This window comes from Micromys minutus, assembly GCF_963924665.1.
Source record: "Micromys minutus genome assembly, chromosome: 32".
Taxonomy (NCBI): Eukaryota; Metazoa; Chordata; class Mammalia; order Rodentia; family Muridae; genus Micromys; species Micromys minutus.
Window position 1 is genome coordinate 1,531,237 of NC_137967.1, and position 12,060 is coordinate 1,543,296.

At 40.9% G+C, this 12,060-nt stretch overlaps 1 protein-coding gene across 3 annotated transcripts in view; it reads right to left on the reverse strand.

Annotated features, from left to right (window-relative positions):
- NELL1 (neural EGFL like 1) overlaps window positions 1-12,060 on the reverse strand; it is a gene marked incomplete at both ends in the record, with an annotated part of 772,717 nt that overhangs the window by 565,041 nt on the left and 195,616 nt on the right. For all 3 annotated transcript variants that reach the window (XM_080908377.1, XM_080908376.1, XM_080908375.1), the window contains 2 exons: window positions 523-625; window positions 1,718-1,852. In XM_080908377.1, coding sequence (XP_080764503.1) covers window positions 523-625; window positions 1,718-1,852 — 238 coding nt within the window. The remainder of the gene's footprint in view (window positions 1-522; window positions 626-1,717; window positions 1,853-12,060) is intronic.

Consider the following 12,060-nt stretch of genomic DNA (forward strand, 5'->3'; position numbering starts at 1 on the left):
TTATTATTTGGGTTGGCCAACACTGAAGATGAATGTTTCGGTGTTTTAAACTAATTTCATACTTAAAGTTCTAAAAAGGGCACCTTAATAACAAAAGATCTATCCAAATCATCAGAGAAACTAAATACAGATTTTGACCCTTAACTTGAGTGTTTAAAATAGAAAGACCAAACCACATAAACCTGGGGATTGTACATTCACACTTCAAGTCCAGCCTGGTGTTAGAGACTAGAGACGTGACTTGGTCGCTTCAGATGTAAAGAATGGGGAACTGTTTTAGGGTAGGTACAGTTTCTGAGGAGGAGGAGCAGAAGGAAGAGGAGGGGAAGGAGGAGGGGGAGGGGGAAGATGAGGGAGGAGTCTGTGTGCAGTGTCTGCCGCAAAATGAACAGTTCAGCCCCTCTTATCCAGTATCAGATCTACTGTCCCTGCTTTAATTGACAAATGTGAGTTGGGCCCCGAAATGGAGGGAAATAACTCAAAAAGCGCAGAGGATCACTCTGACACTTGGTGAATACTTACGTCTGCAAACTTTACAACACTGGCCGGAAATGTGCACAGGAAGTGAGTCTGGGGAACAGTTGAGCGGGGGACAGGACATCCTTCGGCACTCCACGGCACCACTCTGGGAAGGGAAAGACAGAGAAAGGGGTCTCTGAGGTGCTCGCTTAACACGTCTACTTCGGAGGGAGTTTGCCTCCCTTCCCCAAAACCTCAGAGAGACAGGGCAGTGTGGAAAATTCCCAGGCCCCTCCACAACGACAAATAAAGCATTCTCTCCAGCCGGAATGAACCTGCGTCACCTCAATTACTTTTCTGATAAACATCACTGGTTTCATCCACCTGCCTGTCTGGACTAAGTAGATTAGGCTGAAAACAAAAAGCCCATTTCTATGAGAACATAAATAACACCTTTAGTAGACCCTGCCAATCATTTTTAAGGTTCTAACAATCTATTTCTGTGTTTTCCTAGACAAACAATGGCATTCTTCAGATCTTTATCAAGTAATTTCAACTGGACAGGGTTTACATACTAATCTGAGGTGAGGCTCTTATGATTTTTCCAAAACTACAGGAGTCTTCAGGTGATGGATAATATTCTGTAAGGCAGGGAGAGGTGGATGTCTGTAGTTCTCAGGGACAGACACCTTTTTAAAATGTAACACAAACATCGAGAGACTAAACTTTACGGTGGGTGCTGGAGAGGTGGCTCAGTGCTTAAGAGTATGTACCACCCTTTCATAGGATGGGCGTTCGGTTCCCAGCATCCATTTTGTTCAGCTTATGAACACTTGTAACTCCAGCCCAGGAGAAGCACCAAAACTTATGGCTCCTGTGGGCACCTACACTCTCACCTACACTCTCACACAGAGACACACATGAGTACACATAATTGAAAGTAATAGAATTAAATCTTAAAGTGTGTACTCCAGGAGAAAGAATAAAGCTCCCTTTAGGGCTGAAAAATCAAGGGAATCTGTACCCCCCACACACACACCTGGCTTTCAGACTCCAGATAGTAGTATGTTTCTTAGGCACTAAGTTAAATCAAAGAAAATAGAAAAAAAAAGAAGACTTTAATTTCCAAGTATTTGGAAATTGCTAGTGTTGTTAAAGGTGAATGGGTATGACGGAAGTACCACTGTGTTAACAAGCATAGCCACACGCTGATCAGCGGACCTGGGTCTTGAAGAGAAGACTCAAGCTCAGGTCTTACTTTGCACGTGCAGTTCCTGCAGTTGTCGCCGTCTACCCAGGAGTCTTGGTCCCTGTAGAGCAGCCCACTCACTTGGCAGGTCTTCTCACAGTGGCAATTTTCCAGTTGACCAAGTCTCGTCTCTGCATAATTCAGCTGCAGGAAAGATTTAGTGGCTGTAATTTGTGTGATTAGGTTGCACTCTTCCAGCAAAGCTAATGGTAATAAGGAGGAGAAAAAATAATCCAAGGAAAGAGATGGGGGAAAAAATGCTGAGCGGTTTTCTGATTCTTAACCCAATCCGTTTTCTGGTTTTCACACAGGTAAAAAATCACACTGAATTGAAGACATGCTGTCTCCTGTGGTCTAATGAACATCAAATGAGACATTAAGTGGTGTCTCTGGAGCCTCATGGGTATCCATAACCGCGTGTGCTTACAGCACAAACCCACACAGATGTGCTGGCAACTAGAGAGTTCCCGGGAACTGATTTGGATGCTGAGTAGAGATTTAATTGGGAAGCCCCGTGCGCTCACATCTGTCTCCCACCGTCCTTTATGAGCACTTCTCAAAGAATGAAGGCATAGCTTTCTTTCGGATGAAAATTCTGGGGACTTGCAACAAAAAAGCCACCGAAGGGTCTAGTGTCTTCTCAGATCAGTATCCCTAAACAGAATGCCCAGGAAGTCATTTCAACATTCAGAAGAAGATCAGGGAGGTTGAGAAAACCCTAGCTGAGATCAGGAGGGGTGGGTGGGTTGTTGGTTGGTTGGTTGGTTGGTTGGTTGGTGGGTTGTTGGTTGGTTGGTTGGTTGGTTGTGGGAGAGGAACAAAGATAGCTCAGTGAGTAGAGCACTTGCCAGTCAGGCCTGAGGGCATGAGTTCAATCTACAGCATCCAGGTCAAAGCTGGGTACAACAGCTGTCTGTAACCATGGTGCAAGGGACATGAAGACAGATCTCTACTGTTCATTGGCCAAGCTGGCTGAATGGAAGGACTCCTGATTCAAGGGGAGGCTATTTCAAAAATAAGATGAAAAGTGGGAAAAGAAGATATGAGCTTCTGGCCTCGAAATTCACACACACACACACACACACACACACACAAAGAGATGCAAAATATGCATATATGCATGCCCATACATGCACAGACACCAGCACACATGCACACATGTATACACACATACAGTATGCACACATACATGCATACACAAACTTCTCTGGGGGTACTCTTTCATGTTATTAACCATAGATGCTTTAACCTACAAATTCAGAGGGCATATAAAGCTCAGCCATCCTCACAAGAAATTCTGAGAGTTTCAGCATACTTATGTTGAAGTATACTCATTATCTCCCGAGGAAAGCCTCTTTTTAGTTAGCACAAAATGTCTGAAACAGTTTTCTTGATTCAGAGTAAGAAAACTCTTTCCCCTTTCCCTGATGGATGGTTCTTCCTTAATCCCATCCCAAACAAGCCTTACCTTCAAACATCAGAGATCCTCCTGTCTCAGTCTGCCCTTGGCTCTATCCTGAGCAAGCCTCATCTTCAGATATATGAGATCCTCCTGGCCTCACTCCTACCCATGGCCACACTCAGCACCACTAGGTTCCCTTGAAAGTTCCTCTGCTTATGGTTCAAATTCTCTTTCTTAAATGTTCTTTATTCAGCCTACTCTAGTTTTCCTGTGAACACACAGCATAGAGCCAAAGTATAGCTCAGTTGTAGTGCACCTGCCTGGTATGTGTGAAGCCTAGTTTTATTCATGACAATACATACAAAGGGAGAGAGGGAGGGGGAGAGGAAGAGGGGGAGAGAGAAGGAAGAGGAGGAAGAAGAGAGGAGAAGGAGAAGAAGGAGAAGGAGAAGAAGGAGAAGGAGAAAGAAGAACAAAAGCTCAAATGTAGCACCTGGTTGAGGTGTCCACTATGACACCCATACAGAAAACTGACTCAGACTCAGCCTCCCCAACCCCTACTTCCTTCACATAAAGTGTCATTGTGAGAAGCAAGTACCAATTCCTACTTTCTCTTTTCTTTCTAAATCACACCTTCACTCCCAATGATTGGCATTTGTTTCCCTTAGAGACCTGAGGAGCCTTGAATCCAACTATGAATATTTCAATCCAGTTAGTATCTTCGGTATACTGGTGGGCCAGGGAAACAACATCTTCCTTCTTTGATCAGCATTGTTATTATGCAACAGTTTTATACATTTATATATTTAAGTCATTTTCATATGCAGCCCGTTCTCTTGTCATGTCCTCCCCCAACTCCCTGGAACTCTTTTTCTCAACAAGACCCCCCTCCTCTTTCTATGGCTGTTTTCTATGTGTTACCCCCTCAGTTTAAGTGTAAATGTACCCAAGCATGTGTGGAAGGTTCACCAGTGCAGGAGCAAATAGTTGGTGGCTTTCCCACTGAAGAAAATGACGATGTCCCCCGACAACTATCAGCTGCCAACAGTCTGTTCCATGCTCTTTCCCTGTGCTTCCAAACAGCATTACTCTCTAAAACTATAGCTCATGTGTTTTCTAGCCTATGATGTGGTCACTTGTGGCCATTTCCTTCATCCTTTTCCTCCAAGCACTTGTAATGTCTTTTGGGGGTGGGGGAGGTGTCCTTTGTTGCCTCCTATGGTGAGATGCAAACATCAGAGAAAGCAGACTACATACTCAATGTTCACCCTGGAGCAGAGCTCTGACAGACTTGCTTTAAACTCCTACAGGTCCTGCTAATATGTATGAGCTTCCAAAGCATTGCCTTTTACTTTAAGCCCCAGCCTAATTATAGAGTTTCCAGAATCTATGGTAATTAAGAACTTTGGGAATTCTTCAGGAAGCAAAGATAAAATACACTTCCAAAGAGTCTGGTGAGGTTAAGTAACCAAGCCACATAGACATCAAAGATAATGAAAGGTCATCACTCGCTAGATTTATTCCATCTATTAGCCCTTGTAGTTCCTACATGAGCTGGGGAAGAACAGACACAGTGATGAACTAGATATGCCTGCTAAAGGTAGCTTCAAACGGGGCTTGTGAACTCAGTGGGAGGTGTGTGTGCCTTCACTGTGAAAATCTACAATGACTCTAGTCTGTGTCACATCAAGAAGGAAAGTCCTTAAAGACACCATGATCTGAGGAGGAGCTTTACCTACTGACATTCTGAGACATGGGAGCTTATCTGAGGTCAGCCTTTGTGATGACCACTGTCCATCCAACAGAGCTGAGCTATGTCCATCCGTGAGGCTCCAGCCCTAAGAAAACTTCATTTTTAATGTAATACATTTTGTTTCCTTGTCTGAACTTTCTTTTGACTTTTAATATGATTAGTTCTGTATAGCAGCATGGAAAAGCCATAATCGGTATAATAGGGAGAGTGTAATAAAGAGATAACAAAGGCAAAGGGATATTAAGGTAAAAATAATCTAATTTTTCAAAGGCATTTAATATGTAATCTTACCTTCTTTTCCTCTGCTAAATCCTATAACAACAATAAAAAAGAAAAACAGCTCTAAGTAAAAAAAAAAAAAAAAAAAGAATTGAATTACATTTTCTGCCATTGGTGGGAGCATACTGAATTTATACAAATTCATTTTGAAAAGCTATTTGTACACAACAGCATCTCTCTGAGGATGCCCGAGATCCCAGATAGATATGGCTTCATGTCTGCTTCTCCACTGTGTTTCCCTCTGTTCTTGAACTTATCTAAGCAACCACAGACTGAATCATTTATTCCTAACTCTACACAAAGACAGACAGTGGAGGGCTTTTTCACAAGAAGAGGTCAATGAATGGATCCGAATGCATTAGTCATACAGTAGATTGCTTTTCTGCTTTGAAGGACTATGTGGTGCTTGTTCTATGGATGGGAGAAAATGTAAATCTTCCACTGATAAACCCTTAAGCTTAATTGGAAAATCATCACTGAGATCCTCAAAAAAGAAAGGCCTCAAAATTAAATACGTTATAGCTTGAAATGCTACTCTAAATAGGACTTGGTTTTCCTACATGGATTTTAGGAGAGATAAACAAAAGTAATCAAGAAATCCCAACTCTGGGAGCTGGAAAGTTGCAACAAGTAAAGCTGCTGGTTGCCAGGAATAAAAAACTGAGCTCCACCACTAGGAAACAGGTGATGGGAGGAGAGAACCGACTCCTGGAGGAAGTTATCAGATACACGACTATTGTGCAGCACGCATGTGTGCATGCACAAACCTAGATAAGTAAACAATATTTTCAAAATAAATTCCCAGTCATAGAAAATCTAACTAGCTCTGATTAATGTCTTAGAACTCAGTATCAGAAAACTCACCCCCCCCCCAAATCTAAACACTAAAAATACCAACGAATGGGCTTAATGTAGGAAAACACAGTTCTCGGGGAATGAAGTACCAATGACCTATATGCATATGAGAAGTTATCCACCCTCCTTGTGAGAACTGGTTTTAAATGGTCAACTGATCACAACCTAGAATTTTCGGGCTTGAGTGTCTGAGTGAGGACTTGTCTAGATTAGGTTTGCCTATGGGCATGCCTGTAAGGGATTTTTTTCTTAATTTGGTTGATTGAGGTGCAAAATCCCACCCCGAATGTGGGCAGCAGCATTTTCTGTGATGGGCACTGAGCTAAGTGCCAAGAACTGAAGACAATGCCAAGAACTGCATCCCTCAGTTCGCTGCTCTCTGCTCCTGACTCTGGGTCGATCTGACCAGTTGCTTCAAATCACTGATGCCTTAACTTACCAGTTAAGAATGAATTGAACCTGGAACAAAGAGCCAAGTAGGGCCATCTCCTTTAAGTTGCTTTGGTCAGGGTCTCTTATCATAGCAACGAGAGAAAAAAATTAAGACCTTACCCATCTGAGAAACGAGCTGAGAGAATCCATCTCACCCCTGTCAGAATAGCAGATACTGAGAACACAAATAAATGGGTGTTTTTGATGGGTGTGCGACAAAAGGAACCCTGTACACTGAGTAAGAACATACACTAGTCCAGTTACTATGGAGATCAGTATGCAAGCTCCTGAGAACAGACATACTAGATGGGACATCTATGCCACGTCTAAGTATTTACCAGATCAGCACACCACAGAGACTTGCATGTCAATGTTCTCTGCACCACTGTTCACAACACTAAGCTGGGAAACCAACCACGATGCCCAACAACAGAAGAACGGATACATCAAATGTGTACATACAAGGGGATTCTTTTTCAGCCATAAAGAATAATGAAATGTTATTTATAGAAAAAACACAGATGCAACTGGAGACAATCACATAAGGAAACAAAGTCAGTCTCAGAAAGTCAATGTTTTACTTACAAATTTTCATTTTCTGTGATAAAGACCTTAACTAAAAGCAACTTGAGAAGGAAAGGTTTATTTCTGCTTAGTTTACCAGCTACCATGAGGGGAAAGCAAGGCAAACTCAAAGGAGGAACCTGAAGGCAGAAACTAACAGAGTCCTTGTAGGGTGGCTGCTTACTCACTCCCTTTCATGGCTTGCTCAGCTTTCTTTTTTATACAACCCAGGACCACATACTGAGGGGTGGCACCATGCCCTGGACTTGCTCGCCAGAAGGACTTTGAGGTTTCCACTGCAACCCAGGCATGAAAATCTACATATCATATAAAGTATCTTTTCAAGTCCCTTCTCTTCCAGCTGCAGATGACAGTCCTGATCCCTAAGAGATGATGCTGGTATTTGTGGTGTCTAGCCACTGAGGAAGCTGTGCATTTCTTTAGAAATCACTCATGGTTCCTGACTTACCAGTATGAACATCAGCCAATGCTCACTGAACATGCATCATTATCCTGCACCAAAGTTCACAGGCTGTCAGAATTATCTCTATAGATGGGGATGTGGCAGCTGGAAAAGTCTAATGGCTTATTCAAGACTAGGAACATCAACAGCAATGATAAAAGAAGGCTCAGGAGCTTAGGCACATGTCATTATAATTTCAAATCCTTGTCTCCATCTCTTCCCTGAGCTCTGATTATATATGTCTAAATCACAGCTTCTGGATAACCCAAACCTAGCTCCTCCAATCACATCCCACTAACACTTGTAATACTAGGTCTATTTAATTCAAGATAAGCCCTGACTCCAAGTATACTTGATAACATCCAATTCTCTTTGCATCTTGGAACTGTATTTAACTTCCAGTTGGCCTCATATCCTTCAATTTACCATAAATTAGATAGATAGATAGATAGATAGATAGATAGATAGATAGATAGATGATAGATAAATAGATAGATGATAGATAGATAGATAGATAGATAGATAGATAGATAGATAGAGATAGATAGATAGATGATAGATGATAGATAGATAGAAAGATAGATAGATAGATAGATAGATAGATAGATAGATAGATAGATAGATGATGGATAGATAGATAGATGATAGATAGATAGATAGATGGATAGATAGATAGATGATAGATAGATAGATAAAGATAGATAGATGATAGATAGATAGATAGATAGATAGATAGATAGATAGATAGATAGATAAATGATGTTTTGTTTCCACCAAGTTGGTAGACCAGATGCCCCGAAGGACTTCTCTGCTTGAATAAACTAAAATCCTACATTTAATGTATAGATAAAAATCTCAAAAGTCAAGAGATGCATTGTGGAGGGGTTCTAGGGTCACTTAGCAAAAGTCTGAAATTGGGCCAGGATTAAAAAGTAGAGCTACTCTTGGCAGGAATTTGACATTGGACTAGGATAAGGAAGTAAGCTCAGAATCTGATTTTAGGCTAGAACAAAAAAAAATGGGCTTTAGGCAATAGTATGACTTTGCCTAGGACAGAAAATTCTGTCATCTTTACAAGCCCTTATTAACAGTGATTATGGGGTTTTATTTATGGCGTTACTTGTTCCCTGTTTGTGTTCATTGTCTTGCTTGTTCCCTTAACCTAGAACTGACATTATTATTACTTGCATGTAATTAAAATTGTATTTAAAAAACTGGAAGAATTAAAATCTGCCTTTCAGTCTCAGAACTGGCTGGGGGTCATGCTGCAGGTCTAATTGTCTCTTCATTTTTTTTCAAATTGGTTATACTTTTTTAAAAATTATTTTATTGGATATCCTTTGTATTTACATTTCAAATGTTACCTCAACTTGTCTCAGCCAAGGTGCACCCTCTCCCAATCAGCCTTTCCACCTCAGTAACTTAGCATTCCCCTACATTAGGAAAACACGCCCTCACTGGACCAAAGCTCTCTTTTCACAATGATGCTAGACACTGCTATCTTTTGCTACATATACAACAAGAGTCATGGGTCTCTCCATATGTGCTCAGTGGTTGCTGTTTTAGTTGGGTTTGGTTGGTTGATAATGTTCTTCCCATGAGGTTGCAAACCTTTTTCGCTTCTTCAGTCCTTTCTATAGCATCTTCATTGGGGTCCCTGTGTTCAGTCCAATGGTTAGCTGCAAGCATCCTCAACTGTAACTGTATGACCCTGACATAGTCCCTAAGGAGGCATCTCTATCTGGTTCCTGCCAGTAAGTACTTCTTGGCATAACCAATAGTGCTTGGGTTTATTGGGTGTATATGGGGTGGATCCAGGCAGTCTCTGGATGATCTTTTTTCCAATCCCTACTCCTCTATTTGTCCCTTTATTTCCTCCCGTGAACGGTTTTTTCTTCCTTCTAGAAAAAAACTGAGGCATCTACCGTCTGGCCTTCCTTCTCTTTGAGTTTCATAAGTTCTGTGGATGGTTTCTTGGGTGATTCTGACCTTTTGGGGCTGGTATCCACTTATCAGTGAGTACATACCATGAGCACTCTTTTGTGTTTGAGTTGCCTTACTCCAGATAACTTCAAGTTCCATCATTTGCCTAGGACTTTCATGAACTCATTGTTTTTAATATCTGAGTAGTACTCCGTTGTGTGTATGTACCACAATTTCTGCATCCATTCCTCTGTTGAAGGACATCTGGGTTCTTTCCAGCTTCTAGCTATTATAAATAAGGCTTCTATGAACATGGTTGAACATGTGCCCTTGTTAGATGTTGGAACTTCTTTTGGGTATATGCCCAGGAGTGGTATAGCTGAGTCTTCAGGTAGTACTATGTCCAATTTTCTAAGGAACTGCTAGACTGATTTTCAGGGTGGTTGTACCAGCTTACAACCACACCTACAATGAATGGAAGAGTGTTTCTCTTTCTCCATATCCTCACCAGCATTTGCTGTCACCTGAATTTTTGATCTTAGCCATACTGACTGGTGTGAGGTATAATTTAAGGGTTGTTTTGATTTGCATTCCCCTGATAACTAGAGATATTGAGCATTTCTTTAGGTGCTTCTCAGCCATTCAATATTCCTCAGTTGAAAATTATTTGTTTAGCTCTCTACCCCAGTTTTTAATAGGATTATTTGATTCTCTAGAGTCTAACTTCTTGAATTCTTTGTATATATTGGATAATAGCCCTCTATCAGATGTAGGATTGGTAAAGATCTTTTCCCAATCTGTTGGTTGCCATTTTGTCCTTCTAACAGTGTCCTTTGCCTTTCAAAAGCTTTGCAATTTCATGACGTCCCACTTTTCAATTCTTGATATTAGCGCATAAGTCATTGGTGTTCTGTTCAAGAAAATTTCCCCTGTGCCTATGTACTCTAAACTCTTCCCCACTTTCTGTTCTCTATTAGTTTCAGTTTACTTGGTTTTATGTGGAGGTCTTTGATCCACTTGGACTTGATCTTTGTACAAGGAGATAAGAAAGAAAGAATTTGCATTCTTCTGCATGCTGACTGCCAGTTGAACCAGCACCATTTGTTGAAGGGGCTGTCCTTTTCCCATTGAATGTTTTTAGCTCCTTTGTCCAAGATCAAGTGACCATAGGTGTATGGGTTCATTTCTGGGTCTTCAATTCTATTCCATTGATCTATCTGCCTATCTCTGTACCAATATCATGCAATTGTTAATCACAATTGATCTGTAATACAGCTTTTGCAGCTAATGAACACCTTCAGCAAAGGGGCTAGATATAAAATTAACTCGAACAAATAAGTAGCCTGCCTCTACTCAAAGGACAAACAGGCTGAGAAAGAAATTAAAGAATCAATACCCTTCATAATAGTCACAATAAATAAAAAATACTTTGGTGTGACCCTAACCAAGAAAGTGAAGGATCTGTATGACAAGAACTTCAAGTTTCTGAAGAAGGAAATTGAAGAATACCTCAGAAGATGGAAAGATCTCCTATGCTCTTGGATTGGAAGGATCAACATAGTAAAAATGGCCATCATGCCTAAGGCAATCTAAAAATTCAATGCAATCCCTATCAAAATTCCAACTCAGTTCTTCATAGAGTTAGAAAGAGCAATTTGCAAATTCATTTGAAATAATAAAAAACCCAGGATATCAAAAACCATTCTCAACAATAAAAAAAAAAAACTTCCAGGTGAATCACCACTCCTGACCTCAAGCTATATCACAGATAAATTGTGATAAAAACTGCATGGTCTCTTTCTCTTTTAATCCTCTCTTAGCTACTGGAGAACCCTGTTGACTGACTGAGCTGGCTTGGTCAATGCATCTCAAAAGAAAGATACAGAAGCCAAAGCAGAGGGAAAGAAGGGATCTAGGTGACTAGCAAATACCAATGCCAACCTGTACCCTGAAGGTTTCTGCTGAAGTTCAGAGCCTTTGAGTTTTCATTTTTATGGTTGTTACATGGGGGTAGGAAAGAAGATATAAAATATAGTCTGAGACTGTGGTCCTTGAAGGAAATTCCTGTACAAAGGCAAGGATTGACAGGGGTGGAGTTAAAGGAAGTAAGCCCTACATAGCACAGAAAGGTTAATCCTTATACAACACCAAAAAAAAAAAAAAAAAAAAGAAAAGAAAAGAAAACAAAACAAAAAAAAAACAAAAAAAAACACAAAGCCTTTGTTTTCAGACTTTACCACTGACAGGAGAAAGATAAATGTGTCCTTGAGAAATTCTTTACAAATTCTTCACACAGATCTCACCTGACCTACTCTGGTCTGGAAGAGCCACTCTGTGACGTCAGATGATACAAACAGAAGGATCCTCATCATCTTTGCAGAAGCACACACAATGTCATCCCAGGGCTCAAAGAATCACCAGTTTCCAGAGAAAACAAGCAGCTCTAAGGTACAGGGTGAGGTCAAAAGTCTTGTTGCTGACCAGGACTTCCTCCTCACTGCAGGGATATACTCACTCCCTACAGTGAGCCTGAGAACTAGACCACGACTCGATGAAATAGCCCCTTTTTTATTTCTCTTCCTTCCCCTTTCTGACAACTTCATCCTCTTGCTATTCACCACCTCACACCCACCTCTTCCCTTCTACCCATTTTATTTTCTTTATCTTTACAATCCTCTTTT